Source organism: Pogona vitticeps, chromosome 3 (assembly GCF_051106095.1).
Source record: "Pogona vitticeps strain Pit_001003342236 chromosome 3, PviZW2.1, whole genome shotgun sequence".
Classification (NCBI taxonomy): domain Eukaryota; kingdom Metazoa; phylum Chordata; class Lepidosauria; order Squamata; family Agamidae; genus Pogona; species Pogona vitticeps.
The window spans coordinates 85,606,123-85,632,858 of record NC_135785.1 but is presented as its reverse complement, the minus strand read 5'-3'; the positions used below and the strand labels follow the sequence as shown (position 1 = coordinate 85,632,858).

The following is a 26,736-nucleotide window of genomic DNA, read 5'->3' as shown; positions in this document are numbered from 1 at the left end:
AATCAGTGAAATTTATGTATTGATTTATCACTCAGTAACTGATCTAGTGGGTCTACTTAATTTGAGACAAGCTGTTGGATTTAGGCCTCTTTCCTTTTAGTACAGTAAACTGGTGAAATGGGAGAAATGGTCTCTTCGAAATTCTAGTTTACAACTTGGAGGGATTCTGCTTTTTGGGTGAACATCAAATATATCATGCCTTTACTTGCAATCTAAAGAGATGCAGTTCAGTCTGATTGTTCATAATGAATGTATAGAAAGGCTTCAAATCAAAGTGTGTATCTAGCTTCCCTACCTTTAACCAAGAAGACAAGTTACCTTGCGTGACTATTGAGTTCTTCACATCCTGCTGGGACTTTATAGCAATACAACAGCCATGTGTGCTAAAGCAGTTGTGAGAAACTGGGCTTTGAAAGAAATGAGTTTTAAAAGTTTTGTTTAATAGTTCTTCCGTGATCTCCATGTTGGTGTGAAAGGTGAAAGCAGTATTGTCTGCATTTACAGAAAGCTGAATTTATAACTGTTGCCATGTGACAGTTTTTATGTGGTTGCATTTTGTACAGACCAAGCATCTAAGAGAGGGAGGGAGGGAGGGAGGGAAATTACTTTCTCACAGATAGTAACAAGGATTGTGGGGATTCTTCTTATAACAAAACTCCCCTGGCTAGGAACAATAGTTTTTATTTTGTTTCTTTGCCAAATATCTATTTTCTCTCCAGCTATCGTGACAGCCTCTATATTCTTGTTAAATCAGGAATGATGTAAGTCTTAGGTGGCCAAGGGCGTCTCTACTGTGAAACTAATGAAGCTTAAGCTTCAGGGACTCTAATCCTGAAGAGGCCCCAGAAGGGACTTCAGTCCACATTTTTTAAAAATTGTGGTGAACTGTCTTGGAACAACTCTACTGAAGAAGATAACAGTGGTTACCCAGACTTCTCTGCTGGTTGTGAAGGTGCCAGTTCAAGCTTCGGGGCCCAAAAAATGTAGGTCTGCTACTGCAGGTGGCTAATGGTGAGTCATGGAAATGGGCAGGCACAAACCGAGAAGATGCTTATTTTCACCGGTATAAAGCATTGATGAATGATATAATGGGAGTTACACGAAAATACGTGCTTTGATTTCGTGCGTGGAGCTGGGAGGCAGAACTGCATTTTTGTGTGCTTAAAGGATCATAGCAACAAAGATGAGAACGGACAAACACCAGTTCATGCTTCTGCATGCCCTCTGCATTCGTACCACCTCCTTGGATAAAAAATGTCACTGCACCAAATAGTTTTGCAGATACAAAATCAGATGCAGTAAAACAAGATATCAAGTATAGAAAGGCAAGGCCCTTTGGAAAAACACAAAGATACACAAAGAGTAGATGCATAGTAACAGGTCCAACTTGGAGAAAGAGAAACAAAGAGGAGCTACAGAAGGCAGATCAGTTACCTGGCTGCTGTCAATTGCATAACTGAGCTGAAAGTTCAATAGGTTAGCCTGGGTAATGAAAACTTAGGTTAGACCTAAGTGAAGGAGACACAAACTTTTTGCTGCTGGCACATTTGTGCGATTTTGTCTTAAAAGCACATGAGTATATTCACACATGCACATACTCCACTGATTTTCCTTCCTTGTTGAAATAGAGTAGATAGCTATCTTCGTGTTCACTTCCAGGATCTTTATACAGGTTTCCCTTTTTGGTGAGAGAAGAGTGTTCTGTGTGAGAAATTTCATGCAGCACCGGGAGAAATGATCTGAAAGGATTTGACAGAAAATTGAGGCATGCAAGGGTGGAAGGTTGATCAGAGTCCCCCAGTGGGCCAGCCAGGAGACTGGGGACATTTCAGGTTGCATACTGACATCAACGGTACTTGAGAGTATCATGTGTGTTTGCAGATGTGTATCTGAAAGTATATGTATCAAATATTTTACTTTCCTGTAATTATACAAACCATAAAAAGTTCTCAACATTCCAGTGCTGGAGGGAGATTATAATTTTTATCTATTTATTTATGTTGTCAGGTTTAGTTTCAATCAAGACAACATCTTAGAAGCCTTAGAATACAGACAAGTGGCTTTCAAGGAGTCAGATTCTTGGTCCATCTAGTTTAATGTTGTCAGCACTGAGTAGCAGTCATGGCTGTCCATGGTGTGAAGCAGGATTCTTTCCTAATCTTACTGGAGATTCTGGTGTCACCTGGTTGCCAAGTGTTCAAGTATTAGCCAAGACGAAACTTTCTTATTTTCCCAAAATCATGTAAGAGCAAATGTGCTCAGGTTAGTATGCAGTGAGACTCTCCTTTCATCCGACCCGTTGTTGGAGGGGAAAGAAGGTTGGAATACGTTTTTTTGTTAAATAACACAATAAATGGTTGTTGTGGGTTTTTCGGGCTTCTTGGCCGTGTTCTGAAGGTGGTTCTTCCTAACGTTTCGCCAGTCTCTGTGGCTGGCATCTTCAGAGGACAGCAAACTGTGCTCTGGGTAAGGCTTGAGAGTGGAGTATTTATGGCTGTGAGAAGGCTTGTTTGTGAGAAGGCTATTGTCCTATCAGGAGATGGTTAATTAGTATGTTTTGTTGTGGCTGTATTGTTTTGATAAGGAGGGGAGATTATCTGTCCCTGCAGTTGATGGGTGTCATTAGCTGGTCTTTTGTGTGTAGTAATCCCCTGACTTTGTGGCTGGGTGGAGTTCGTTGACCTTTTGCACTCTGTGTTTTTGTGAGCTGGGAGCCAGGTTTTGTTGAGTTTCAGACTTTCCTCCTTCCAGTTGAAGTTTTGTTGATGCTTGTGGATTTCAATGGCTTCCCTGTGCAGTCTGACGTAATGATTGCTGGTGTTGTCCAGTCTTTCAATATTTTGAAATAGAATTTCATGTCCAGTTTGTTTTAGGGCATGTTCAGCTACTGCAGATTTTTCTGGTTGTTTTAGTCTGCAGTGTCTCTCATGTTCTTTGATTCTGGTGTGGATGCTTCGTTTTGTGGTTCCAATATATACCTGGCCACAACTGCAAGGTATCCGGTATACTCCTGCAGTGGTGAGGGGGTCCCTTCTGTCCTTTGCTGACCGTAACATTTGTTGTATTTTTGTGGTGGGCTTGAATACTGTTTGTAAGTTGTGTTTTTCCAGAAGTTTCCCCATGCAGTCTGTGACCCCTTTGATGTATGGCAGAAATACTTTGTTTGTGGGTGGCTGTTTTTGTTGCCATCAAACCAAGAAAACAACACCGAACTGAAGAACAAAAACAGCCACGCATGGGGAAACGTCTGGAAATCTGCAGTAGCTGAACATGCCCTAAAACAAACTGGACATGAAATTCTATTTCAAAATACTGAAAGACTGGACAACACCAGCAATCATTACGTCAGACTGCACAGGGAAGCCATTGAAATCCACAAGCATCAACAAAACTTCAACCGGAAGGAGGAAAGTCTGAAACTCAACAAAACCTGGCTCCCAGCTCACAAAAACACAGAGTGCAAAAGGTCAACGAACTCTACCCAGCCACAAGGTCAGGGGATTACTACACACAAAAGACCAGCTAATGACACCCATCAACTGCAGGGACAGATAATCTCCCCTCCTTATCAAAACAATACAGCCACAACAAAACATACTAATTAACCATCTCCTGATAGGACAATAGCCTTCTCACAAACAAGCCTTCTCACAGCCATAAATACTCCACTCTCAAGCCTTACCCAGAGCACAGTTTGCTGTCCTCTGAAGATGCCGGCCACAGAGACTGGCGAAACGTTAGGAAGAACGACCTTCAGAACACGGCCAAGAAGCCCGAAAAACCCACAACAACCATTAGATCCCGGCCGTGAAAGCCTTCGCGAATACAACACAATAAATATTATTCCGATTTCTAAACCTTGCAAGTCTGAAGATTTATTTGGAGCTGAACAAGAATTAAAATCTGAATCCTCACAAAGTCTATCTTTTGATGGGTGTGGGTGGGAAACAACCCTGGAAAATTTTGGCAAAAGATAGCTTCAAACTGCTATGTCGGCTAATTTTGGGACTCAATGGGTTTTCCTATGGAAGGACTTTGATCACTATTCAGTTATGGTTACTCAGAAAAAAATCCTGGGTTCAGAATTCTTTAATTCTAGGAGTACATGTTTTACATCAAGCTCTATTGTGGCCTATCTACCTCTCCAGTATGGAATAGGACAGGACAGTTGCTGCATCACCATACAGTATTAGGCTTTACATTGAAGTGTTTTGACAGTTCGCAATATGGTACTATTTGCAAGTCTTAAACTCCTATGACCAAAGTCCAACTGCTGGCATAAGTTTTGTTTGCAAATTGCCACTTATTAATGAGGTGACAGTTGCATTTTTAGCTATGCAAAAAACTGGTATGCGATTTCCCTCATGGAAGCATAAATCATCCGTAAAATTTTTGCCTGTGTGTTTTAGGAGACGGTACTAAATGTAGATGTAACTTTGCTTATCTCCTGTCCATTGCTAAATGGAAACAGGCTCTAAGTTCATGTTATTCCTCTCCTGTTCCTCTTTGCTTTGCCCCTTCTCTTGGAGGCCATTTGGGAGTCCTCCTGGTAACAGTGGCTGTTACTTCAGTTAAGAAGTTAAATAAGTCAAAAGGTTAACTAGGGTTCTTCTTGTACCCAGGTTTTAATATTTAGTATTTCTTGGCTGACGTCAAAGTGAATGAATACATTTCTTCACAAGCTTATCAGAGAACATTATGTGAATAAGAGTAATTACTCTAAACAAAGTGTACATTATTGCAGAAATAAAGTCCACTGCATTCCTTCACAGTCAGATGGACTCTTACAGGTTAAATCGTGTTATAAAAAATGAGGAGTCACAAGAATTCTGGGATTGTGTGATTACTTGGTTCAGGGTACGAACTGTGCGGCTATCCAGAATTTGCTGGACTCTACCTCATGTTATGCAACACAATTGACAATGGTGGCTGCTGGTGGTTAGAGTACAACATTAACTTAGATATATAATGGGCAAAGCTTTGTAAAGTTGTTTTATACTTCTACTTTATAAAATAAAATTACCTTGCCAGAAATACCGGCTATCTTACAGTAACACAAAGTTTATACTATGACTGGAATAAACTGACTTTACTGCAATTATATATGATGAAATTATTTTCTTGACATTTTTCTGCAATGTGTTTACTTCTAAGTGATGAAATATAATGCCTTTACATTTGCTAGTGCTGCTGAAATACGACTGTTTTACTTCTAGTTGGTAGAAGTTTTCTAACTTTGCTGAGCACAGTAAACCTCTGTCTACCATATATATAGTTCACCTTTTTATTTGTTTTACAATTTTGTTAAAGTGTCTTCCCAAAGTCCCACAGACACCCAAATATGGGAAATGGAGAATTTGACGTAATTGTCAGTTATGCATGCCATATACTAGGCTTATAATACTAACTTTATAAATGACTATTTTGTTGAACATTTCTGTTTATTTCAGGGCATAGTTACATATATATTTACTAAATTCTGGATTGCATTTCCCTTTCTGTGTTCATATGCAGTCAGTAGTTGTCAAGACATGGAAGGGACTGGGATCAAACACACGTCTGATCTCACAAACAGTTTTTAAATTTTGTCCTGCTTCTTTTATATTTTCTTTAGCTTCAAAACAGCAAGCAGTCACTCATCTATTGCTGCAAATAAAATCCAGCTTGATATGCAGACAATGGGGTGGAGTTGATTGCCTGTAGCTGCTTGCCAAGGAACCTCCACCTTTATTTGCATTGCACCAAAGTGTAAGATCTTTATGCACACATTACAACTACAGTGAGCAATTAGGCACTGTGGAAAGCTACTTCTTACCAGATGAGCTATCTGCTAGCCAGGTGCCAGCAAATGTGGAGGGCAATTCTTGGTACAGGAACAGTATTTCCCAAATACTAAGTCCCAGCACCAGCAGGAGGCCTAAGGATTGTGTCCCCAGCGCAGAACTTTAGTAGCTGCACAATGCGCAAGTGTTTGGATTGCACTGGTAGTTTTACTGTATGTTATTATTTGTGATTACCTATTCTGATTTCAGTTGTGATTTATGTAGATCATTAGCTGACCAGGGGTTGTTTAAAAGGCAACTCATACGATCAAACAAAAAACTTTTTTCTTCAGCTGACTTTTTGTGATGGTCCCCACTCTAGGCCCCCCCTCTATACCCGCTCCTACACACTCCAGTACTTTTGATTCTTTTGGAATTAGTGAGCTAAGGTAAGAGTCAGTGATGATGATGATGGAGCTTGACCAAAACTGTATTACTCCCAAATAGACATGCGAGCTTCATATTTGTCTGTGATTGGCGCAGTATCACCACTACTGGGCACACGCATGTCATGGAGCACAGTAAGTGGACCGAGCGGGTTGTGGGGGCTGTGGAAGGACTGCTGGGACACCTGTGCTCCTCAGTTCTGGTTGCGTCTGCAGAGAGTTCAAAACAACATCTGCAAGGCTAGGCACTGAGAAGCATGATGCTTCCCTTGCAAAGAGAGAGCTGCCCTTACACCCATTTACAAATGCCCAAGCCCCACTAGCTTGGTCCAGGCGAGACCTGGTTTTAGTACCACAAACCCTCTTGGGCAAAAATGCAGGCAGTTGTTTGAATTCAGGATCAGAGTGCTTCTGCAGGCTACAGAAAATTGTAATTAGTACCAAAACCAAATTCAGAGACTTTTCCGTACTTCATCGTACTTCAATTCCTCTTCCCCAGCTTTTTTCTTCACCATCAAAAGATGAGAAAAGTGGTTGTTCGTTTTATTTTTTTCTTTCAGTTGCCATTAGTTGCAGTTTTTATTTGCATTGCTATCATTTTTGGAATCAAACTAACATGGCTGCCTTTTGGAATGCTCTTTGACGACTGGGAGTCAGAAATCTTTGGCAAACTACTGCCAGTTCCCCAGATATCTATCGGTAGAGCCTGACCTCCTTTCTGCATGTCTTCCTGATCTAATCTAAACTGCCTAATTTGACTGGCAGAAGTTATGTAGGCTTCTTAGGCAAAGGCATTTTCTAGCTCTCCTGCCTTAAATCTTACTTAAACCAGAGACTTCAGGCATCAAATCTTTGGCAGCCAAAACATGAGCCCCCACAGTGAACCATGGCTCTGGTTAAAAGGGATCCATTTGCCAGAGGCACTCATTTTTTCTCCTCCTATGTACATATCCTGTTGCAGGTAGTAGCTCCTGTTAAAGGAGCTCCTCATGCGGAGCATCTGAATACAGCCCACAAGAGGATGGTTAGGTTGGGAACAACAGGCAGAAAAGCAGACCCCACCCCACCTACAGCTTTTAAGCAGTTGCATTTTTTACACAGACTTTAAAATAATCTTGACAGTTTATAGAATTGTCAAGACTATTTCAAAACCTGTCTTACCTTGGAAAGACTAAATTCCAACTTAAGGTAAAGGTAAAGGTTCCCCTTGACAATTTTTGTCCAGTCGTGTTCGATTCTAGGGGGCGGTGCTCATCCCCGTTTCCAAGCCACAGAGCCAGCGTTTTGTCCGAAGACAATCTTCCATGGTCACTTGGCCAGTGCGACTTAGACACGGAACGCTGTTACCTTCCCACCGAGGTGGTCCCTATTATCTAAAAATTCCAACTTAGCTCCTTAAAAATAGGAAAAGTCTGTTTTTGATCCTGAGGCCCTTAGTTTCAGATACACTTTGAAAGAAAGTAATAGAACAAATTAAGACATACTGAAAGGCTGATGAGGTAACTTACAACTATATTAATGGATAATCATAAGGATTACCATGTTCACCTTAAAACCAGTGCAGAGCTAATGGAAATAATGTTCTGTGAGGGGCAGAGAGGAGACTTAAGTCGGTTTATCTCAGGCGGGGAAGATGAGGAAAAACATGCTAAAGTCCAGGTGTTCTACACACACTTTGAGTGCAAAAAGTTAGTTTTCTGCCATCTCCAGGCAGGGCTGGTAAAGCCCTGTGTCAGGTCAACTTTTCTTAGTGTTTCTCCTCTTCAGATATTTTGAATAACAACTCTTAGAGATCAATGGGTTGTGCTGCTTAAAGCTGATGGGAGTTATTGGCCAAACACATGGAGAAAAACAGGTTGGGGAGTTTAGGATAAATATGGCCTGTGGTGGTGTTTGGAAAGAAAGAGGAGTTGTTCATGACTTACAATGTCTGAATCTGAACCACAGAAAAGATGTGGTTATGATACTCTCTTTCGCATATTCCATTACGCAGCAGACCGGTAGGTTAAGGATTTCTGCCAAAGAAAGAACTGAACTAAACAAAAGTCTGGTGGCACCTTAAAGACTAACAGATATATTTTAGTGCAAATGCTGAAACAGATTGACATGACCTCCACTTTGAAAACGGGATGAAGGATTGTGGCAAGTTGCACATGGTACCCTTTTGCTGGGGAAAAGGGAGATCTTTCACGTTGAGGGAAAATGACCAGTGTATCATGCCTAGGAGTCCCTCCACCCCCACCCCATCCCAGTAGCCCGGGTAACAGTGAAGCCGTTGCCTTATTCAATGCAGTGGCAGAAGTTGGGCCATTGCAGGATATCGGTATTTGTACCTGTTTCAGAGATAATGGAAGGAAATGGAAGATGGAAAATAACGGAAGGAAAAGATGTCAACTATGAAAAAAGTCGTACTCAGGCCTTGGCCAGTCATGGAACGAACAGAACATCCAGGCACATCTCTGCTTTCTGCAGTCTTCCATTTGAAAACAAAAAATAATATTTTGTAAAAACTTGCATTAACTTTGCTTTGGGGAAATTAAATGCAATGTCAGCTCCACTTCCCCTTTGCATCTCTCTCTCTCTGATTTGTTCCTCTTTCTTACCTGGATAGTGTCATTACTCATAAAAGACCATCATCAAAAGAACATTATGAGAGCAGCTACGTATTCTGCTAAATTCAGACATCCTTAAGGGCTTTTAGAACAGCTTATTAACTTGGACACAAGAGGTGATTATTCAGGGAAGTCATCCAGTCTTGTGTAACACCTTTGCGTGGAAGGAGCTGCATTTTTTTTTACACTGACACAATATGTCTACTGTGTGCCAGTGGTGGCTAATATTTTTTTAGTTAGTATACCTCATTTTCATAACATGAAAAAAAGTTACTCTTGGGGGGCAAGATTCTATTGGGTCTTTATTAGAAATGGGCATGAACCGTGGTTTGGCACCTTTTGTTTAGTGGCCAAACAGCTGACCACGGTTTAGTGCCCCACTCCCTCCAGTGGGTGCCCACTAAGTGGCGGTGTGGAGGGGGTGGGGTGTTGAACTGTGGATGCGCCAAAGCATGTTTCATGCCCATCTTTAGGCCTTATTCTGATGGAAGAAGCCTGTCAGAAAATGGAAAATCTTCCAGGCAGAATTTTGAATTCTACAGAGAGTTGAAGAGTGAGGGAGAGTAGAAGAATATTTTGCTGCACAGGGAGTGGGAAATTGCTGGTGGAAGAAATCCAAGAGCTGCCTTCCATCATTCTATAACATCCAGTAGGTTCTGAACTTTGAACTACAGTTCCCAAATCCCTCCAGCTGCTGGTGGAGAAGAGTGGAGGGTGTAGTACACAGGTCCAAGGCTTTGCTGCTACTTTTAGATGTAAGAAAATCAAGGGTGAAGGACCTTTGAACTTCCAGGTGGCTTGGACTATAGTTTCCATAATCATAGGTCATTGGCCACATTGGAGAGTATCTGAAGGACTGAAGTCTCCTCATACCTGTCGTAAATGGTAGTTTAATTTTATTATGTCCAAACAAGGACACTAAGTTCTAAGATAGATTTCTATTTTAGAACTTAGTGTCCTTGTTTAGTATTTGTTATTTAGGCCAGGTTGGGATTCCATAACAGGAAAATGGACACAAAAATCTTCCATTTTGTTCTGGACACTTAAACAGTTGTTTCTTTAGCTGAAGAAATATGCATGTTCTTTTGAGGAAACACTGGTGATTCTCCACAGCTCCAGCTATTTCAGAGCAAACAGTGGAGAAGGAATTGCACCAGATCTTTCTGGGAATGTGTACCAAGTGGAGCCTTTCTCTTTGCTGATGTCCACTGCTAGTTTATTTATCCTTTATGGATAAGCAAAAGATCAGTAAAAAAATGGGATTGACCAACTACCCTCTTGACTCAATAACCCAGTGAGTTGAAGGAAATTTTATACTTTGGTAAGAATTCTGTAAAGGAGCTGCATTTAAACTGAGCAGCATCAATGCTGAAGGATCATTTTAAAAAAAAAAAAAAGGTAAGGTAAATTAAAAATAGCCCAGAGTTGAGTCATTTGAATGTATTTTTGTTATTCTTCCTCCTTCCCTGACTGTAGCATAATCTAATGTACTCATTGGTCCCTCAGGCTAGCAGGGCCTTGCTGGAACTAGTCCAACCAATATGTAATAGCTCCCAAGTCTCAAGAAACGTTTTTTCTTTTTCTACACAAATTACATTATGTTACAAAGGTGATTCAAAACCATAGGTTTAAAAATGGACGAGAAATAGATTTAGCAGAATGTATTGTTAAATTGTCCTTTATTAAAAAACCTGAAGATTCTATTTGATTAATTTTTGTTGCAGCCTTCAGAAACTTATTTATATACAGCAGTTTGTCACATTTTGAAAACTGGGAGAATGAGATAATAAAATACAATACCTACTTGCAAAATCACTGTGGAAATTTATAGCCCAAACAATCTACTTACTTCCTTTGTCATAGAAGAAGGAAAAAAGATATATTTTATTATCTTCCTAGCCTGAAAAAAAATATAACCTTGTTCATGAAATTGCTGACTCACAACAGCAGACTAATTCTACAAATAAATAATTCTGGAAACACAATTTTATTTTAACAGTGCAACTGAAGTGAATTTTTTCCTACGATTTGTGAATATTCTCCTTAAAATATGACCCATGATGTAATGCATTCTTGTATCTCTATCTTGTCATAATCCTTCTGTTTTTTTCTAAGAAAATCCCTGTTAAATTTCTGTTTGTTTCTGTTTCACTACTCTCTCCTTCCCTCTTGGTGTGCCCCTTGTGCTGGGGCACAATTAAAACCTGTACAGTATTTTAATTGTCCTATTAAAATACAGGTCTTCAAGTATAAGTAATACATTTTTTGTGAACATAAATCAGTGAAATTAAATATATAAAAAGTATAACCAACTTCCTTCATGGTTTTTAATAGCTTTGCTAGTTTCATGGACAAAAAGTTCTAGAGACATTACAATGAACTTTCTTTGCAGCTTTTCACCTAAAATATGACTTTCTTAAAGGCTGGAAGATTGTTCAGCCAACAGTTGAAAAGGAAAATATCTGTCAGTTTCAGCACAGCTCTTGGCATTTCAGTCTGTCTGTCTCTCAGCTGAATGACTGCTTGTTTGAAGTAACTAGGATGTCTCTGTAGGTCTCCTTAAAAAACCTTCTGTGTGACATACATGGCTGAGAGGAAAGACTCGTGTGGTAGTGCCAAAATTAACAAGAATAAACTGCTAGGTTTGTACCAGAAAGCAAAAGTGGTTTCCCTCAGCTTGCTCAAAGAACATGAATGCAGAATTGAGTTCCTGCAACACCAACTGCTCTGGCACTGCTGAGTAACACTAGCTGAGGCCACTGAATCAATGAGTGTTTATGCAGGGTGTTCTGGACCTCCATGTTAGCCTGCTTTTTCTTAGGACTACAGGCAGGCCCTTTGGCACTACAAAAATGGAGGTATACATTGAACTCAGTCATGGCACTGTTTAGATAAAAGCTGTCATCCGTATAACAGTTACAGTAAGGAGTGAGGAAAGCCCACACATGCTTTGGAGAGTTCCTAAGGAACAGCTTGTTCAGTACCCAGTTCTGGGGCAGAATGTCTTGTATTTAATATATCTGCTCTAGAAGTCATTTCATCTTTGCTATAAAAATCAAGAGAATCGTTATGATGCAGAGCTGACCAGGCTAGGCTTTATGTGTCTCACATCAAGAGAATTATTCCTCATATTTCAGTTTCCATTTCTCGATCATACTGGAATATATGAAAATAACAGAATCCGGCTTTCTTTATCTATTTTATACACCCCAAACTGGTACCCTCTGGATGTTTTGGACACCATCAATTTTAGGCATGAGGGGGAAAAGATGGATATAGTGTGAAACTCTGTAGAGTGCTAAGGCAGGATGGACTCATCTATATGAGTATTTCTACGCTCTAGCGTTTGACCCAACTCCGGGAGGCAGTGGAGGACAGGAGGGCCTGGCGTGCTCTGATCCATGGGGTCACGAAGAGTGGGACACGACTAAACGACTAAACAACAACGATACGCTCTAGCATAATTACTTTGGAATAAAATCCAAGTGTAATACAGTGCTTTCCGAAACTTGTTGGATATATAGCACATTGGAGGTTTATTTGGAGATTTCCATTGGTAAATTCTGATGACTTTCTAAAGTCTTGGCAGCCTCAGCTACTTTATACTCTTCCTGTATAGCAGCACTGCAGTGAAAAACCCAGGGAATCAGTGGGTAGTAACTTGAATTTTCCCTGTCATGTCTGCTATAGTAGTTGTTAGTTCATGCATTTTCATCTGGGATGCAGATGTGCCAAATCAACTGCTTTTTTTTCCCTTTAAACTACCTCTCAAGACCACAATGCACTGCTGCTTGCTAGCATTCATTTTTCTCCGTCAGGACTTTGTCTTGTGGCAGGGCATTGATAAGATGTACAACCGTTAAAAATATGAGAAAGGTAGATTTCAGTTATATATTGATAAAAGCAGCCTTATTTCCTGGCAAAACCAATATTTTCTGTCCAAAATTGTGGTATAAACACAGCAGAGTTATGCTTACAATTTGAAGTTTCACACTCTTACAGGACTCTCTCTCAAGAAATCCATTTTGACTCGAATAATTCTTTACTGACAAGGCTTTGCTCCTAAGCTTTGACAAAGGAACTGAAACCAGGAATTTATGTGAGCATCCTTGTCAACTGGGATAACTAGTATGTATCAAAGAATACTGCAAAGGAATTTGTGAGACTTAAAACCTTTATTGAAGTCTTCCACATAAGACAAAAGGACCATAAGAACTGAACACTTCCTTGAAATACCTTTCAGCTTCCTGATGGATCAGTTTGTTTTTAATGAATGAATATTGTATTTATTGAAACTTGGTCAATATTTAAATTGATAAAATACTTTAAGGAAATTGAGTTACTGTAGGAAATTAGTTAAACTACACGGGTTTTCTTTTGTTGCTCCGTTATGGATTAAGGCAACAATTCTGATCCACAATTAAATCTTGTATAACACACACACCATCCAATTTTGAAAATATGTTAGACCAGAAAGTGGCTTTCTTTATCTGTTTTAGCCTCACCCAGGCAAGTATCTGCTGCATGTTTTGGCCCCATCAAGCACTTAGAGGAATCATTTCAGATTTCTAAAATCCTCTGACATTTATTTCGAGGAATGACTAAATGGTGTAGATTCACATTGCACAGAGATCAGCAGAGAGTTTGTCTCTTTAAGAATGATTCAGCTAAACAAAGCCAAAGAATAAATAAAAAGGGACCTTGGGCTCATGCTGGAATTTCCTGCAAGCTAAAAAATTCCAGTAGTATGCAGAGTTACGCATCATAAAAATCTGCTGCATCTTTGTAGACAAACTTCAGAGGGAAGTGTGCATCACTAGGAGATGGATTTTAGTTAATCTTTAGTTGATCAAAATCAATTGACTTAGCCAAATCCCAGAACCTGATTCTGCTATATAAGAATAAAAATATTTACGTACCTTTTAAGATGCCTATAAGAATTATTAAGATTGTGTGCATAAAGCACTTTGCACACTCACAGTACGTTATTCTATGCACTCTGAAATAAGTATCCTATGTTCAATGAAGCATCTCTCCTAGTTAGGTAAATATTACATCCTTTAGGGGAGTATAGATATTAATATTGATATCAATGTCAATATAGCCAGATTGTAGCCTTGTGTTGAAGCAGTAGCCTTGTGTGACAACTATAGGCAAGTACAAATTACATAGTACATGGTGAGTGAATGGGCTAATAGAGAAGGAATGAGGTGCTTTGCTTTTCCTCTGCACTCTCTAGACCCAAGAGATCAATCAGAAGCAAAAGCAAAAAGCAAAGTGTGCTGCTTATATACCACCCCATAGCGCTTCAAGCACTCTTTGGCCGGTTTGCAAGTTAGTTATGCAGGCTACACCTTGCCCCCCCCCCCAAGCGAGCTGGGTACTTGTTTGACCGACCACGGAAGGATAGAAGGCTGAGTCAACACTGAGCCAGCTACGTGGGATTGAACCCCGGGTTGTGAACACAATTTCGGCTGCAATATAGCAGTTTAACCACTGCGCCATGAGTGGGGAAAACCATCTTCTGCTGTGAATTATGACTAGAGATGTGATATTCATATTCTTTTATGAATATGAATCTCTCAGACCAAGGTGGCTGGGCTCCCCAGTCCCGCTTCCCTGAGCAGATCTGTCCACTTATGGGTTTGCTGCGCAGCGTGCGTGGCCAGTGTCCTGCTTGTTGCACTAGTGACAGATGAAGCCCAGATGGCACTGTTCTGCCTTTGTGCTCTTCTGGCCAGGGGGGCAGAGTGACAAGTCTCCCCGCTCAGCGGTTGAGTGGCGAGAAGAGCAGGAAGGCGGTGAAGTGACAACTGTGCTACATCTGACATTGGTGCAATGAGCAGAACTGCCAGCCATGCAAGCTGCATGGCAACCTGTAAGTGGATGGGTCAGTTCAGGGAGGTGAGACTGGGGATCCTGACCACCTGGGTCCAGGATATTTGTACAGTATTCGTATACGAATACAAATATCCCATCTCTACGACTTTCTATATATCGGCCTCTGTTTTTTTTGAAAATTGGCAGGCTAATAACTTCTGGAAGCTTGTTTACAAGGCAAGGATGATTTCTATGATAGCTGTGACACATACTTGCCAGCTCCATTCACTGATGGGGAAAGAATGGAGGCTGTTAGTTCACTTGTTAGATGATGGTGTTGATGGTGGTCAACAGTGAAATGTCATAGTCATTTTCTTAATGCCTTAAAAGCCTCTTTCTGATGGCAGGAACTCTTCCTTTCCAACCCATCCCCTCCCACTGTCAGACCTAAGGGCATCGTGGATGGAGCAAGGATTCCAGCTGCCTTGGACCTCCTATTCTATGTTTGCAATGGGGATGTCAAATAATCTGAGCCTACCGTGCATCTTTATCATTCGCTACTTTTTAAAATCTAATCATAGTGACAATTATTTTTTTCCACCTATGTTGTGCCTCTGCATGAAGTTTCCTCGTGATAGGGGACAAATGTAGTCATCCAGTTCATTCAAGCCCCAGAACCTATCTCACACCTTGATCTGAGCCTAGATCAAACAATTGTGCATTGCAGGCATGGATTAGACATTATGTGCAAAAAAAATGTAAAGGGACAATTTTCTCTCTCATCAAACTGGAACCAAGATTCATCAGATTGAACTGAATGGTTTGAAACTCAGGAGAGATAAAAGAAAACATTTCTTCACAGTTAAACTGTGGAATTTGTTACTGCAAGCCATGTGGTTCCAGCTGCCAATATACTTTAAAAGAGGGTTTGTGGAAGATAGTGGTACCAGTGCCTACAAGATAACTATATTTTACCTCCATTATCAGAACTCTACTAGCTCCTGGGGAGCATGATGAAGAGGTTGCTGTTGCACTCATGTCTTGTTCATGGGCTTCCTGTGGGCAACTGGATCACCACCACGGTAACAGAATGTGGACTGAGATATAATTTTAATCTGATTTGGCACAACTGTTTTAATGTTCTTAAATGAAGGCCATCTTGCATGAACTATCCCAATTATGATAAGAGTCAATGAGTGTTCTGTGCAACATTTTACTCCTCTTTTCAAGGTTCCTTGTTATCTCGTTAATGCTCTAAGGACATATGAAGCTCTCACATTGTAGAAAAACTCTCTAACTTGACATACACTTTTGGAGTGAAAAACTAGAGAGATCTTTTTCTATATTATTTTGTGGGTTGAGTTTATTTTTTAAAATTAATGTGTCTTTGTTACTGCTGCTGGTATTATACATTCAAATTAGAAGGAGGGGTTTTTTTGTATTGTCACTTGTAACAGCAATTGTTTTATGCTATTCATGTCTCTCTGTGTCTTTAGAATGTCAATAGGTCCACCAATGTGGTATACCAAGCACATCATGTTAGCAGAAGTAAGAGAGGACAAGTTGTGGGGACAAGAGGAGGATTTCGCGGCTGTACAGTATGGTTAACAGGTATCATATTCCTGAACAATTCAGCAGATAGATTAATGAAGAAAGTTACTTATCTCTTAAAAAATATTGAACAAAAGATTAAGAGAAATCCACAAGTACACAAAAGGATTCATTATTGTAAGTCACATACAAGGAGAAACAAATACTATTGACTGTTCGTGACCAAGAGAGTTCTAAAGTGCTATTTAACATATAATATATAACATAGACCCTGATGTTGGGAAAGTGTGAAGGCAAGATGAGAAGTGGACGACAGACAACAAGATGGTTGGACAGTGTCATCGAAGCTACCAACATGAATTTGACCAAACTCCCGGAGGCAGTGGAAGACAGGAGGGCCTGGTGTGCTCTGGTCCATGGGGGTCACGAAGAGTCGGACATGACTTAACGACTAAACAACAACATATGAGTATAACATAAAGTGCAATACAAAATATTTCTAGTGTGCAGAATGATTTGAAAGCTTTATTGTCTAATCTGACTGCAATGGCAAACAGGTTTATTCTTAGTAAGCAAGCCTAATCAGCTCTGACAAAGCTGTGAGATGGAAATAGGAAACTTTTAAAGTTCATGTTTAATATCATGTCTCAGCCCACACAAGCTGTGGTTATCTTTAACTGTGGTTTACTAAAGCAAGAAAATGTGTAACTGTAAATTCTGAGGTTTTTTAGGGTTCAGATTATTAGGGTTCAGACATGCACTAAACTTCTGACATAACACTAAAGTCTTTGTCATAAACTGTTAATATTATGTGTTTGTTTCTCCTTGGATGTGACTTACAATAATACTGTAGATCCTGTCCTGCATCAGTGGCTTCCTGTTAGTCTTGTGTTTAATATTTTATAACAGAGATAAAGAATGGAAGTAAAAGTTTTTTATTTCCTCACTGCCATGCTAAGGTAGGAAAGGAAAGAGATGCTCACAGTATCATAGTTTAGTGTTACTTCAAAAGGCAGCCAATGTGCTCATAACTGTCATTATTGTTCCTGCTTAACAGAACAATGAAAACTGACACTCCTGATATTGATGTACATGATACAGGTTTCTTAGAATAAGCTGCAGGGAGCCTCAGTCTCTGCACCTTGTTTCTGCACTAGAAGGAGATATTAAAAGCTACTCTCTATTTTTAAATGGATGACAATTTTCCAGTTCTGAAATTGAAATGTTTCCATGATGGTTAGTTAACAAACCAACACTTCAAAGTGAAGTTTGCTGTTGTTGTTGTTTTTTTTTAACTAGCCACAAATTAGCATAAGTCAAATAATGTCAAGCGTAATGGGAACCTGCAGATTACTCAAACTTTAAGAGAAGGGATTCAAGATGGGAAGAGGAAGCATGAAAACTTAGGACTCAGGTTGAGGCAGTTTGATCCTGAAATAACTAAGCCGTGGGTTGGCATAGTGGCTGAACTGACCCCAGAATCAGTGTGTGTTTGAATCATCAGACATTCAAATATAAGACTCAGTGTTGGGTAAACTTTTAGCAAAGGATTTGGAGGCTTCCTCTTTCTGCTGCCTTTAAAACAATTCAAGTAGCTCTCCAGCTCCCAGTTCCCCAAACAAAAAACCTCTTCCATATTTCCAGCTAGAAAAAAAATGACAAGAAACAACTGTTACTTGAGACTGAACCATAGACACCTTTTCATCAAGCAATTACATTGTCTTGAATATCCCTCATCCACCCCACCAATAAATAGTCAAGAGATAATACACATGTGTACAAATCTGTGTTTGATGTTAGAGAACTTACACCTATAAGGAATAGCAATATTTTTAAATGAATTAAGTGCATGAGTTTGCAATTTATTTCATGAATTTGTTTACATGAAACCCTGTCGCTGTGCTTTGTGCACTTTCTATAATTAACAGGTCTTTCTGGTGCTGGTAAGACCACCATTGGATTTGCACTTGAGGAATACCTGGTGTCTCATGGCATCCCCTGCTATTCCCTTGATGGGGATAACATTCGCCATGGTCTCAACAAAAATCTAGGCTTCACTGCTGCCGACCGAGAAGAAAACATCCGTCGTATCGCTGAAGTTGCCAGGCTGTTCGCTGATGCTGGATTAGTTTGCATAACTAGTTTCATTTCTCCTTTCACGAAGGTAAAACTCTCAAGAATATTCTTCCATGAAGCAGCATGTTTTTCCACATTTTAAAAATAAAGCTATATTTAGTAGCAAGTTTTAAAAGATGTACATTTCAGGAGAACAGGATGCAGGCAGTGTTTTGTAATAACATTTTGGAAAATCAGTCCTAGTAAATGTCTTCCCTTCCGGTAGATCAGACGTATTAGAACTGATGGATGGGTGTGGGGTCCTGCATCCTGTCATTTAATTTTCTGTGTTTGTATGTGTAGCCTAATGGAACAGGCGGAAAATGGTAATTGTCTCGGGATAACCACATCATTACTTGTTATGAGTGCAAGGGTGCCATTGTCCTCTTCAAGCTGGGCACATAAGACTTCCCATAGACACATGGTGGGTCATTGCATAGAAGAATGTTGGAACAGAGAGGCCTGTGATTTGATCTGCCAGGACTAGTCCTGTGTTCATTATTTTCCTTTCCTTTGCACAGGATCGCCAGAACGCACGAAAGATACACGAAACGGCTGGGCTCCCTTTTTTTGAAGTATTTGTGGATGCACCTCTGAATATCTGTGAGAGCAGGGACGTCAAAGGCCTTTACAAAAAAGCACGAGCTGGAGAGATCAAAGGTGTGGCAATTTTATGATTGTTACCCACATAGACCCCTCACTCCAACATAACCTGCCCCCACCCCCCACCCATAACATGAGCCTTGTGCAGACGTGTTCTTGAGCCACATACAGTGGTGCCTCACTTAGCGATTGCCTTGTTTAACGATGTATCCGCTTAGTGATGAAGTTTTTGGAGCAATTTTGCGCTCCATTTAGCGATGTTCCCTATGGGGAAATTTTGCATAGCGATGTTCGGGACCTTGCCTCGCTTAGCGATGACAGTTTAGGTCCCCGTTTCATTTAGCGATGTCCGTTTTCGCTATTTTAAGTGTGTCTTAAAATGTTCAAAAACTGTTTTTAATGCTTGGAATTGTTAGTGCACCTTCTAAAACCTTTGCAAACTTAATTTGGCTTTGTTCCGAGTCTTCGTTAATTTTTGGTGAATACCCCCCCATTGGAATGCATTGAACTGTAGGTTTGACAGACCTGTCAAAACCATAGAAATGCATTGAATAGGCTTCAATGCATTCCAATGGCGGAAACATTGTTTCACTTAGCGATGTTTCCTATGGCGATTTTCGCTTAAGAACGGTAATCTGTTCCCATTGGAATGGATTATCTGGTTTTCAATGCATTCCTATGGGAAACGGTGTTTCACTTAGCGATGTTTTCCCATAGCGATGGTTTTTTGGGAACCAATTAACATCGTTAAGCGAGGCACCACTGTACTAGCATTGTCTGGATTCTGAACAGGAGTACCCTGTATATCACTAGAGGAACTAATGATGAAAAAAGCCAAGGGCCTTCCATGTGTGGGGACATGCCTCCTTGTGTAGGTGTGCCTCCAATACAGCTGGGACACAGTGGGGAGGGGGGCTTTCAGAAGCCCAGCAGTCAGGATTTGGCCCAGTTGGCTAAAGGAGGATGTGTTGCATTCGGCGATACTGTTTTACAGTAGTTGTCGGACACGTATAGTTGATAAGAGGTTTCCAGAAGATACAGAAACCCTTCAAAATAAGTGTGGATATCCTGTAAGAAAGTGTTTCTCCTTGCTATTGTTTCCTTTTTTGTTTGCATTACTGTATTTAGTAAATGGCTTGCAAACATTCTAGGGTTCACTGGAATTGACTCAGAATATGAAAAACCAGAAGCACCTGAACTTGTATTAAAAACCAACATCGCTTCAGTGATTGAATGCATCCATCAAATTGTAGAGCTCTTGCAACAACAGGTATCTTTTGTTTGTCTTGAGTACCTAAACTAACCTAGCAAAATGTAATAACGCCCAAAGTAGTAGGTGTGTTAGTCTGTTGCTGCAAAGCCAGTTAAATAAGTCTTGTTCATGCCTTCATAGGACAAGAGGAATATTTGTGCTTGCTGCAAGTAATTTCATTGTATTTGCTGCAATTCATGTTTTTACTGGAGGATTCTCTCTGTCTCTTTTTTCTCCCCTCTTCCCTAGAACATTGTTCCTTCAACTGCAATCAAGGATGTCCTTGAACTATTTGTACCTGAAAATAAAATTGAAGAAGCTCGGGCTGAAGCCAATACATTGCCGTCTGTAAAGATTACCAAAGTAAGAGATAAGTTGTACATCAAACAGATAGGAATTCCATCCTCATGCTCTACGCTTCACGAAGCATGTTCTGCCTTATGTTCTACTACCATTCATCCCTGCCAAGAGTTTCTTGATAAAGGGACTCTTGGCAGTTAACTTCTCAGAGGAAGTGTCCTCAAAAGACTTTATAGATCCCTAGAGGGGAATTTCTCACTCCCACCAGTTTAGTCAGGACTAGCTGTCTCCCTCCCTTGCCTTCAAGTAAATAGAAGATTCATCCAATTTACTCGAAATGGGTGGCGCTGTGGGTTAAACTGCAGAAGCCTCTGTGCTGCAAGGTTGGAAGACCAGCAGTTGTAAGATTGAATCCACGCAAAGGAGTGAGCTCCTTTCGCTTGTCCCAGCTCCTGCCAACCAAGCAGTTCGAAAGCATGTAAAACGCGAGTAGATAGATAGGTACAACCACGGTGGGAAGGTAACAGCATTCCGTGTTTAGTCGCTCCGGCCACGTGACCACGGAAACTGTCTACGGACAAACGCTAGCTCTATAGCTTAGAAACGGAGATGAGCACCACCCCCTAGAGTCGGACATGACTGGACTAAATGTCAAGGGGAACCTTTACCTTTACCTATTCGAAAAGGGCCGTGATCAAAATCAGATGGAGGAGGGCCAGCTTATTCCCACCAAATATTCTGTTGTTGGCTGGTGTAGTTTCTACCACTTTCTAGCTGCTTTTCACTAGGCGAGCCTCCTTTCTCCCAGATTAATGAATGTAGGAACTGCTCCATGCTGTGGGTTACACTAAATGGAATGGGGGAGCAACTCAAATCTAACCTTTTGAGTGCAGTGCTGCCTGTGGGCACCCCAGTGTTTCATCCTGATCCCTCAAAGCTTGGTTATTCTGTGTCTTGATGTCATATTTTGATGTTACTCCTTAAGCTGTAGAAAGTGGCCCTAGCAAGAATAACTTCTTCCTGGTTTTCTCTGGCAAACATTCTTGGCCTTTAATGCTATAAGGGTTTGTGTGTGTGATTCAGAAGCTTGTCCAGGATTCATGGCAGGTCAAGCAGTAACAACCTAACAATCTTTTAATAATATTTTACAGTGAGCAGCACTAGGAAACTGCTAGCCGTCTTCTCATACCGTTGTGTTTAACCTTTGGCATTCCAGAGGTATTTGGATTTTCAACCCCAAGAATTTTTGACTGGTGGCAATGCCAGCTAGTCGGTTTCTGGGTTTTGGATTCCAAAACATCTGGCAGACCCGTGATTAAGAGCCATTGATTAAGAGCACATGGCATCCAACACACCTCGATAAATAGCATTCGGTCCCATAATTCTAAGTATATCCTAAGGCTGGGACTTGCCCTAAGATTAGGGAAAGTAAGCTGCCTTAGTAGATGCTGGAGGGTGCAAAACCATGATAAGATATTAGGAGGGCAAAACCATGTCTGCTGTGCCCTATAAGCCAGTCTACGGCCTCAGGAGCGGTAGAGGAAGATATTCTGCCACAGTGTTTTAAAAATAGGATTCGGCAGCCAGGAGATCATTTTCTGTATGTGGAATGGATGTGGACGTCCTTTGCCTCTGGTGGTTAAAGGTTTTGAGCTAGCCTTCTTGACAAATAATGCCTAGCCAGCTACGTGGAGTGGTTCTGTGACTGAAATGGGAGACCTCTTTAGTAAGCCAATTAGTCCAGAAAGGATTTTCTGAAGGTAGTATCTTCAAAAGTCACTGCCCTAAATAAAAAACTGGTTTCTTGAAACACTGTGCCCCTTCCCCCCCCCCACTGCAAAGTTTTAAGAACCACAGTCCTTAATAGTTTTCAGCATGGTTCTCCCCCCCCCCCCCGGCCCAATCTCAGTGCAGTTGTGATTAGTGTTTATGGTGATATCTGTCACCACCTACTGGCTACCAGATGGAGGTGCAGTTTCATATATAATATGACAACTGTGTTCTTGGAAATGGATGCCAAGCTGCAGCAAGCATGCCTGCTAGCTGTAGTGGAAATACTAGCCTGGGCAGGTGTATCTAAAATCATAATGTAATTGAGGTCAAAATAATTAATTCAAGAACACATGTAATCGACTCAGAGCCAAACTAATTGTTATGTTAATTTTAGAAATATAATTTGCACCTTCAGAAATATGTAAACCTATCTAGGCTGGTGACGGTAGTGAAGAAGCAGGGTCAGGAGTGTAGGAAGATGGTAGGAGAAATTTAACTCTTTCCTACCTGCCATGTTCTCTTCCAAGAAAAATCACACCCCTTGCAGCCTGCGTTGAAAGAGATTTGAATTAGGGGTGGCAGCTGATGCCAGCCATGGCATACTTTCTTCTGAGTCTTTACCTCAATAGGTATCCTGAAGGACTCCCTTTTACAAGGTTATGGTTTGCTCTGACTCTCCTAATTATTATATTGCATACAGATAGGTCACTAATTTAGTACAGTGTTTGGACAGTTATTTGCTTGGTACCAGTTCCTAACATTTGCTGTGCTCTCGCAACTTCCCACTCCACCCTTGCCCTGCATGGAATTATCCCTCCTGTAGAGGAATGCGTGAAGGGATGGAAGCTGCAGTCGTTAGTATGGCAGCTAGTCCTCTAAGGTGTGTTGTGCACAAGCTATGATCATCTCTATGGAGGCAGTTTCTGCAAGGACAGAAGTGGACACTCATAGGGGGAGGGGAGGGTCTACACGCTGGCTTCCATGTTGCATAGAAACTTTTTGTCTACAGCAAGGGGCGGGCAGCTTTGGCATCTCTGAGAGCCAGTGTTGTTCCCTGCCCTCAGCACCCACATGCCACACACATCCTTGCACAATGGTGTCTCCAAATCTACTCTTAATTTATGTGAATGGCTGAATCCTGAAGCTGAGGCTCTAGTACTTTGGCCATCTCATGAGAAGAGAAGACTCCCTGGAAAAGACCTTGATGTTAGGAAAGTGTGACGGCAAGAGGAGAAGGGGATGACCGAGGATGAGATGGCTGGACAGTGTCACCGAAGCTACCAGAATGAATTTGACCAAACTCCGGGAGGCAGTGGAAGACAGGAGGGCCTGGCGTGCTCTGGTCCATGGGGCCATGAAAAGTCGGACACGACTTAATGACTAAACAAAACAAGTGTGAATGGCTGCTATGCACTCTTGAGGAATCAGTACATAATTGTAATTTGTGTGTGTGTGTGTGTGTGTGTGTGTGTGTGTGTGTGTGTGTGTGTTTGTAGCATTGTCTTCTGCTACTGATCACCATGTGATCTGGCCTTGAACCAAAAGGGACTCCCTGGGGATGTGTTCCTTTCTATGCCAAGCTTACTACCCTGCCTTTCCTCTAAGAATAACCTCTCTACCATAATGACAGGCATCTGCTAGTAATTAATTCATCACAACTCAACACATTGTAGCTATCTTTAGTGGTAGAATTTGAAACAACATGAGTGTGTGTTTTTTGCCCAGATAATATTTTGTAGTATTTAATTAGTAAATTGTTTGTTAAAGGGTGCTATAACTAAAGGTTAAAGACAGTTCTTACTCATTTATGCATGTAAATCTGCCATGTGCTCTTCTCTCTGTTTTTTTAAAAGCTGGATCTACAGTGGGTTCAAATCCTAAGTGAAGGTTGGGCCACCCCACTGAAAGGGTTTATGCGAGAAAAGGAGTATTTGCAAGTAATCCATTTTGGCACATTGCTTGATGGTATGATTTGCTGATTCCTACACTTTTTCCATGTCTACTTCTGCACACTTTCCTTTTCCTCCCTCCCTTCCTCCCTCCCTCCCTCCCTCCCTCCCTCCCTTCCAAATTCATTTGAAGAAATCAATGTGTTGAACACCTGCATGTTGAAATCAATGAACACAACTTTATCGCATTCTTGTGTGATGAGATAAATTTTGCTAATTAACAAGAATACACCAGTTTCAATGAAACGTTTTCTTGAATCAGTGTTAGACTGAATCAGTAATCCTTGGCCTTACTCCAACCCAAATAGTAAGCTGTTTCTGGAGTCCTGCTGTAATCACTGTGTAAGCTGTTCTCAAAACAAATGAGAACATTTAAAAGTAGCAATATCTATGAGAATGTGTAAAGGTGCTGTCAGTCTCCAGGGTTTAAAATGTTGTGTAGGGAATGGAGTGTTGGTCCAGGGAGATCTGGATTTACATCACTATTTAGCTGAGCACCTCAGTGGCCTTGGAGCACTCCCTGAGCATCATTCAACAAAATTATGATCTACAAAATATCGTTTAATTTATTCGGATGATTTAAACTATCTATAAGCTGTAATATATTCATATGTATTTGTATTTCATTTTGGGTCATGTTATTGATTTGATGGTTGAGTTTGTTTTTACTTGTCATTTTTGTTATGTTTTATGTCAGCTGTAAGTTTCCTTGAGCACTATATAAAGTTGTGGAGAAAGAGGGTAGAAATATATTGGAATAGTAACAATAAAAGTAAAGCACAACTAATTCACATTGAAATGAATAAAACATTGGTTTTCAGAAGAGTTGGAATCAGTTTAAGTGGTGCTTTGCTTCTTATGGGAGGCACAGATACTCCCTCCTTTCCCACCTCTGCCTCACATGAAATAAGCTTTGCAGTTTTTAGGTGATCGGAACTGCAAAATCTGCTGGTTTCAGAGGTCTTTCTTTCTTTCATGCATTCTTCAGCTCTCTGCAAAACTATTATTAAACTCTAGTCAAAGTTTCACTAAATCCAGCTCCAGTACTTACAATAAGAACTTAAGGGTGACAGACATTTGATAGACAACATGTGTTATATTCCTGTTTGACCTGCTTCACAAAGTTGTTAGTGACGATAACATGTGAAAACCTCAGGACTCTAATCGAATTACATTCATGTTTGGCTACTGTTAACATCTCTCCATCAAAAGATACATCCAGCCAATTTCAATAGGTCCCAGAGGTACATCTTGAGACAGATGGAAACACACCTTTCCTTTCACATTAGCTCAGAATGTGTACAGAGTTTTTTGGGTGAGTGGGTGACTACCTCTCCCATTATCCCACAGTGAGGATGACTGCTGGCTTTTCTACACCATGTGTAAGAGCCTCCTTTCTCACATGGATTGCATTCCTGGAATGGTCAGCATGACCAAAGAGCATGGTTAGGACCAAAGCATCAAATTGATATTATTTGCAAGCAAGAGATATTATTTATAGGCAAAAGCTGTCTCAGTTAAAATATGGTTGATAATTATTTTTGTATTTTGCCAGGAAGGGGTAGATTTGATATTTCCGGGCTTGGTATGTATTAAGTTGTATTTTGTTAGAAAATGTATTTGACAGAAATGAAACTTGGATATAGAAGAGTGGAATCAATACAAGTATATTCATGATCCAACCAGTTACACTTGTAATGCCATGTTTCTCAACTATTTTTTACCATCTGGAAAAAAAGCTACTTTTAATTGGCTTTAATCCTGATTGTATTGAGGATTGTAGCAAAGCTCTTTTAAACTGCATTGGTACAGATGGGTACTTAAATTGATGTACATTTCTAACCTAAGTGGTTCCCTTCTGCATACAGAATATGGAACAATCCCATTCTTTGGACTATAACTCTTGGAATTCTCCAGTGGTCCTGCTGGCTGAGGGACTCTTGAGAACCTGATGCAGAACTGTACCAAACCCCAGGCTTCACACCCAATTTACCAGTTACTGAACCAAAGGCAACACATCTTCTGGCCTGCTGCCTAGTGTTTTATGTCATCCCTTTTTCATTTGGAGGAGCTGCCTTCCCTGTTTTAGTAGGCAACCTTCCTTAAACTCTGTGGGCCATGAGCCAAGATGGTCCTCAGCAAATTACATATGAAATATTAAAATTAACATTTCCAAGTAGAAATCTTTTTGTAAATGGTTTTATGGATTGAACACTGGCTATTTGATGATAAGACAATTGTAAGATTTTGCAATTTTATCTCATCTCTCTCTCTCTCTAATCTCTTCAAAGAGCTTTGCGGAAGAGATCTTGATCAGAGAGTGAAGTAAAGAGGGGAAAATGTATCTGGTTGAATCCCAGTATGAATATACTGCTCTTCATAAGTTTCTAATTATGCATGGATTTAATATGGATGACCCATAGACATATCACAGGGAATAATATTAAAATTTAACTGTAGAGAATCTGTATAGTGGTTTGGATTCAAAGGCGTCCCTCCATAAGCAGAAAAACCTCTTCTGCTCATGGAAGGGCTGTTTCCCAGCTTAGGGGA

The 26,736-nt window shown here is 40.6% G+C and overlaps 1 protein-coding gene across 3 annotated transcripts in view; it reads left to right on the top strand.

The window, feature by feature from the left end:
* The window catches only part of PAPSS2 (3'-phosphoadenosine 5'-phosphosulfate synthase 2), a 54,703-nt gene that overhangs the window by 12,946 nt on the left and 15,021 nt on the right, over positions 1 to 26,736 (top strand). For 2 of the 3 annotated variants that reach the window (XM_020801274.3, XM_072995275.2), the window contains exons 2-8: positions 16,137 to 16,251; positions 18,120 to 18,355; positions 18,828 to 18,966; positions 20,061 to 20,179; positions 20,411 to 20,524; positions 24,088 to 24,199; positions 25,739 to 25,768. In XM_020801274.3, coding sequence (XP_020656933.1) covers positions 16,137 to 16,251; positions 18,120 to 18,355; positions 18,828 to 18,966; positions 20,061 to 20,179; positions 20,411 to 20,524; positions 24,088 to 24,199; positions 25,739 to 25,768 — 865 coding nt within the window. The remainder of the gene's footprint in view (positions 1 to 16,136; positions 16,252 to 18,119; positions 18,356 to 18,827; positions 18,967 to 20,060; positions 20,180 to 20,410; positions 20,525 to 24,087; positions 24,200 to 25,738; positions 25,769 to 26,736) is intronic. The other variant, XM_020801275.3, reaches the window with a different exon arrangement.